Source organism: Cervus elaphus, chromosome 3 (genome assembly GCF_910594005.1).
Source record: "Cervus elaphus chromosome 3, mCerEla1.1, whole genome shotgun sequence".
Lineage (NCBI taxonomy): Eukaryota > Metazoa > Chordata > Mammalia > Artiodactyla > Cervidae > Cervus > Cervus elaphus.
The window spans coordinates 47389775-47396339 of record NC_057817.1 but is presented as its reverse complement, the minus strand read 5'-3'; the positions used below and the strand labels follow the sequence as shown (position 1 = coordinate 47396339).

Genomic DNA, 6565 nt, shown 5'->3' with positions numbered 1-6565 from the left:
TTTCCACTACAACAGAAATAAATTTTAATTCATTGAAAAGTGCAGCAGTGAACAGGGTCCTTCGAAGGGCACTTTCTAAGTCAGATGACTGAGATGACATAGAGCCAGGGCAGAAGAACTTCCAGGAACAGATGATGCAAACACAGAAATTCACAAATTCAGTGGGACCTGAGTGGTGGTGAAACGAAAGACCTAATATCCCCACCTAGTTCCACTGGTGGATCAGTTTAAATACCCCTTTGCTGTCTCTTAATAAGGATCCTGGGACAATTTATCTTCTTCTGTTAAAATACTAGTCCTTAGATGCTTAAATTTAAGAACAGTTGCCAGACTACCCTAGTGTAGTTAATTAAAACATTTTGAAACAGCACCGCTGGTCGAATTCAAAGACGTTCGAAAGGCATCCCCTACTTTTTAGCTGCAGGGAATGGTATTGTATTTGAGGGAGAGCTTTGTAAAAGGAAATCTTGTAAGGCAAAATCTCTATTCATCCCCAAGATCTCTGTTCATTCCTAATAGTTACAGTTCTCCATTCTGAAGGGCACCCGGTCTTCTTAAAAGGGCAAATAAACCTCCAGTCAGTACAATTGAGAGAAAAAAGGCAAGCCTCCTGCAGTGAGGCCCTTTACATATTCTGAAGAATTTCAGTGCATTTTGTGGTCTGTTAGTCTATAAACTGAGGCTTCTTTATGAAAAATGATTTTAGCATAGATCCAGAGAATGAAGCCAGTCCAAGAGAAAAAAATAGAGACCATTTAAAAATGAGAGGTACAAAGAGGGCTTCAGTCCATCCCCCCACCAACCCAACCCAACCCAAAATCTGCTGCATGTAAGAGCAGCTAGCTGATCTGAGTTACTCTCATGACCTCATCTGCTTTTAGGAAGCAGCATCATAAAACTGAATAATGTCACATCACAGTACAAGACCTGGTAAGAGTTGGTTTCTTTTTATTCGGGAATAACTGGCCAACTTTCATTAATGTGGAAGCTGACTGATTAATGTTAAGAATCATAGAATAAAGCTGATACCCATCCTCAACATTGTAGCCTGCTTTTAGTTACAAAACTGTTAGAATTTCTTTCCTAAAACAGTTCAAACAGAAGTATTCATTTTTCTTGCCCATTTCACCTCTAAATACCACCACAGTTACTGGGATTGTGTGAGGTAAAGGAATAAACCTAATGGCTATTAACCCAACATGGCAATCTGGGATTGTGATATAAAGTTACTTATTATGGCCATGTGTTACAAAGTGCTTAAAGCTCAACCTAGGACCTTACATAAAGCTAAAAATCACTGAGTTGAACAGATTATAAACCATAGTTCCTCTTCCTACCTGCTGCCCCCCACCATCAACTAGCCTTCTTGTGAAGACAGCATAAGAAAGGGGATTGGTTTTTGAGCCAAGAGACAGAAGTACAGGTGTTCTAAACAGTGAGGAAACGTCAGAAAGATCTGATTTTGATGGAGAAACAGTAAACAAGGCCCAAATTGCACCAGACTCCAAAAACTCAGGAAGAAGTTAGCTGAAAGGGAAGAAGCTAAGTAGTTGGTTCTTTAACATCAACTCTAAAATTCTTACATCTTATAACAAATGAACAGAATGTCAGCAAAATGCAGAGGGAATGTCACAACTTCACTTGTGGGCCTGGAACCCAGGCTCCCTCTACACCTAATTGATGGCCCTTCATCAACCTGTCAGCCTGACGGCCCTACCTACAGAAGGCCCTCAGAAAACACAACCTTCACCAACTTGCAAGTTCTTCTCTGCTGAAATACTTAACCCACTTTATTTTTCAGATCTTAAGAGGGGAGACATTCCCTCAATAGCCCTGGTGTTAACTGCCTCGCTATGTGAGTAGTCACTGGCAAGTAGATGTCTATTACCTTCAGGAACTACTTAGAATTAGCCTGTACCAAAAGCTTGCTACTGTTCTATTTCAATGAAGCACAAGCCCAGAGCTTGGTTGATAAGTTTTGAATTTGTGACCTTATCACATTGTGATGAATACTATAAAAAGTGTATTTTTACTAATCTAAAACCAATGGTTTTTGTTTTTAATCAGATGGTTCAGCTCTGATGGTTCTTCTTCAAGCCATGTGATATTGGTATTTTTGATAGTGAAGTGCTTGATCTGGAATGCTATGCAGGTCCTCTGATTTTAGGTCAAGCTGGATACCAACAACATTCCCCACCCCCGGCAAAGCAGTGCCATTTATCTGAATTCATTTGTAAGTCCAGATCACATGGGGACTAATTAATAACTGTGGCCCCAGGACAAAAAGGGTTTGGTGAGAACAAAGATCTCAGGAGTACTGTCATCAGCTAAATAAAGGGACCAGGGACAGCCACTCCTGACACACAGGCAGAGTTCACAGTTTTAACACATTGCACAAGGAAGTCAGCTGATTGGGTTGCTTTTTCAAACGGGACTTAAAGCCAGTCCAGAAACCCTTCCAGGCGTGGTCGTGAAGACTAGCTACAGATACCTACTCCAATCACTTCATCAGAAAGAGGTGAGCAGAGATCCAACTGCACAGGCGCTACAGAAGGTGTTTTGAAAACCTTCGTGTCCTGATGTTGCCATGATTGCTGAACATGAGACGAGGGTCAAACCTATACCTGGGGACAGAAAAAGCAAAAGACAATGGCATTGACTGTTGTGAGCCATTGAGTACTTCATTCAGAATGTTAACTGGAAAGACTGGCAGGAAGGGATACAAAAGCAGCAACTAAATCACCAGAAGAGGATCTAGCGGGAAAGTCTAGTACGAAGCAGGAGTACTTAGTAATTAAGAGCAATTCCATCATAAGTCAGTGAGCACAAAATAATATAGTAAAAGTGGAGAAAAGAAAAACAGAAGTTAAGGCAAATCTTGAAAGGTTGGGAGGAAAGGTTAAAGCTTTTCCGGGGAGGGAGGGATCCCTAAACTATAAAGCATTCTGGTGCAACAGTGTAGCCCTTGCTGAAAGGCCCTGCAGCATTTTCAAAGCCCTGTCTTCTTTTACGTTTTGACACACAGACCCCAGTGGGTAAGAGGTAGGGTATGCACTTCAGAGAGGAGCTTGAGTCTGGCTTATTATGAACATAGGTAAGTCACAGACATCTCTGGGCACCAATAAAATAGGAAGGCAATTCATGTGAAGTATCTGGCACATAAAATCAATTCTGCCTGCTGATGGAGAAGATGTGGGTTTGATCCCTGGGTCAGGAAAATCTCCTGGAGAAGGAAATGGCAACCCACTCCAGTCTTCTTGCCTGCGAAATCCCATGGACAGAGGAGCCTGGTAGCCTCTAGTCCATGGGGTCACAGAAGAGTTGGACATGACTTAGCAACTAAATAACAAAGGAATTTAAAAGACAGCCAGGTGGACTTTAAATAGCTCAAGCCAGTATCAGCAAAGCCAGCATCTAGAATCTTAGCCCTAACCCTCCAGAATGTAAACAAAACACTTAGTTATGGTTTAAAAAACAAAGCAACTTCATGGAAGAAGGCATTAGAGAGTAAGGTGGTGTTGAGATCATCTGGATTATGTAAGTGGCTGAACCCCATTAAAGCCTCTATATAAACCTTAAGATTCTGCCAGGCGGGTGTGGAGATCTACTCATCTTGTGAACGCCCAAGACAAGCCTCTCATACAAGCAAGCTGAGGCTTGTTCAAGCATGATAATGTGTCCAAGGTCAGCAGCTGTTTTGAGGATGGAGACAAGATAGCAGAGTAGAAGGATATGAACTTACATCTTCTCATGAAGACACCAAAATCACAACTAACTGCTAAACAACCATTGGCAACTGCCCCCTGCCCTCCGAACTTACTAAAAAGATATCCTACATCCAGAGATAAAGAAGTCGTCACCACAAGGCAGTCTGGATAAGAGGGGGGTTTGAGAGAGACAGAATCATGTGTATATATGGCTAAGTCCCTCTGCTGTTCACCCAAAACTATCACAACATTGTTAATTAGCTATACCCCAATACAAAAAGTTCAAAAGAAAAAAAGCTACAACAAGGCATATGTGGGGATGCAACTGTGATAAAATCAAACCCCACACCCACTGGGTGGGTGACCCACAAACTGGTAAACTATTTTATCTCAGAGGTTCTCCCACCAGAGTGACAGTTATGAGCACTACATCAGGCTGCCCAGCCTGGTGGTCTGGCATCGGGAGAAGGCGCTCCCAAAGCATTTGGCTTTGAAGGCCAGTGAGTTTAGACTGGGGAGGAAAGAGAAACTCCACTCTTGGAGGGTGCACACAGTGTGTGCCAGGAACCACTGGAAAAGCACTGTTTTCCCAATGTCTGAGCCAGACCTACCTGCTGCTAGCGGAGGACCTCCTGCGGACAGGGGCGGGCAGCTGGGGCTCACTGTGGGGACACCGACCCTGGTGGGGGTAGTTCTGAGCAGTACTGATCGACAGGAGCCCTCCTGGAGGCTACCCTCTTACAAGACCTGGCCTCACCCACCAGCCTACAGGCTCCTGGGCTGGGATGCCTCAAGCCAAACCACCAAGAGGGTGGGAATACAACCCCTCCCATCAGCAGACAGGCTACCTCATGTCATCCTGAGCCCACAGCACCTTGCTAAACACAACCTGTGACATGGCCCTGCCCACCAGAGGGACAAGATCTGGTGGAGTTGGACAGTGGGCCCAGACCAGTCTTCTCACCCTCTAGGAAGCCTGCAAAAGCCTCTTAGACTGGCCTCATTCACCAAGGGGCAGATAGCAGAAGCAAGAAGAACCACAATCCTGCAGCCTGTGGAACAGAATCTGCAACTAACTCCTCTAACAGAAAAGTTAGACCAGACACAACAGCAGAGGAATATGTCTCCTCGAGGGAACTTGATAAAATCCCAGAAGAATTGACTGAAATAGAGACAGGCAATCTACTAAAAAACAGATTTGGAGTGATTATCCAAGATCTTGGAAAAAGAATGGAGGTACAAATATAAGAAACGCTTCATAAAGAGATGATCTGAAGAAGAAACAAACAGATGAACAATACAAAACCTGAAATGAAAAATACACTAGAAGAAATCAGTGACAGAATAAAGAATGGTTAAGTGAGCTGGAAGACAGAATGACGGAAATCACTGCCTTGGAAAATAATAAAGAAAAAAGAATGAAAAGAAATGAGGACAGTCTAAGAGACCTCTGGGACAACATTAAATGCACCAACATTAACATTATAGGAGTCCCAGAAGGAGAGAGAAGGGGCCTGAGAAAATATCTGGAAAGATAATAGCTGAAAAATTCCCTCATATGGGAAAGGAAACAGTCACTCAAGTCTAGGAAACAGAGTCCCAGGCAGGATAAACCTAGGGAAGAACTCACTGAGACAAACATTAATCAAATTGGCAAAAATTAAAGAGAAAATAGTTTTAAAAAAACAAGGGAAAAGCAACACATAACATACAACAGAATCCTCATAAGGTTGTCTGTTTATTTCTCAGCAGAAACACTGCAGGCCAGGAGGGAGTGGCATGATCTATTAGAAGTGATAAAAAAAGAAGAACCTAAAACCAAGAATACTCAGAAAGGCTCTCATTCAGATCTGAGGGTGAAATCTAAAGCTTTTAAGTTAGTCATCAAATCATAGGAGAGGAAAAAGCAAAGGGGGAAAAAAAGACCTACAAGACCAAATCCAAAAATGGCAGTAAGAACATACACATGTATCAGTAATTAGCTTAAACGTAAATGGAGGCTATGCCTCCAGCGAGAGCGCCCACTGCCTGTGGGGAGCGCCCACTGCCTGTGGAGAGCAGGAGTTTCAAGCAGCCCATTTTCTCGGCACGGCTGGCTGCTGCCCTAAGACCCAGCGCTCCCCGTGTGAAGCAGAGCAGCGAGAAACAGCTCAGCTCAGAGCAGGAAGGGCCCACGGGGCTCCCTCTGCCTCCAGGATCAGCAGGGCTGCTGAAGACACCTGGGCCAAGTCACTGAGGACGATGGGGAACTTACCCGGGGTCAAAGACCCCTGGAGTGCGGCAGGTTGGTCCAGAACAGGACTGCAGCATCATCAGCCGATAGTTCATCTTTCCCAGAAGCTCTGGGTCTATGCTTTTAGCAATGTTATTGATTTGGTGTGGGTCTGCAGTCAGGTTGTAGACTTCTACGAACACCTATAGGAAATGAAAAGATGGAGGAAAGAGAAGAGCAAGGGTTATTACATCTGAAGAAATACTCCTCATGTGTGAGTTATTTTTAAATGGGGAGAGAGGATGTGGATTAAAAACCAAGGCCCAGGAGAATAGCATCCGGTCTCAAGATCCTCAAAGAGCCCTAGGGTACGGAGCAGACAGTGGACCATCTGTTCTGGGGGTTGAATTACTCTGAGTCCACAGCCCACATGCTGGAAGCGGGCCCCCGGCACCCCTGTGCCTTCAGGGAAAGTCAGGAGGGGAGAGCCTGCCTTCTGTAATTAAAGCAGAGAACAGAAGGCAGGACTGGCAAATAAAGGGCTCAGAAACTGGAGTAAGTAAGAAGGCTACTGAGTGAGCACTGATACCTGAAGTTTACCTCTGCCTTACAGTTGTGAAGATTCAAATGAGAGCAGATATGAAAG

At 44.0% G+C, this 6565-nt stretch overlaps 1 protein-coding gene across 1 annotated transcript in view; it reads right to left on the bottom strand.

Annotated features, from left to right (window-relative positions):
• Positions 1–6565, bottom strand: part of GNS (glucosamine (N-acetyl)-6-sulfatase) — a 46663-nt gene continuing 40098 nt past the window's right edge. The window contains exons 13-14 of the mRNA XM_043888103.1: positions 5962–6122; positions 1–2624 (exon numbers count right to left, since the gene is read on the bottom strand). Of these exons, the coding sequence (XP_043744038.1) occupies positions 2546–2624; positions 5962–6122 (240 nt within the window). The 3' untranslated portion in view covers positions 1–2545. The remainder of the gene's footprint in view (positions 2625–5961; positions 6123–6565) is intronic.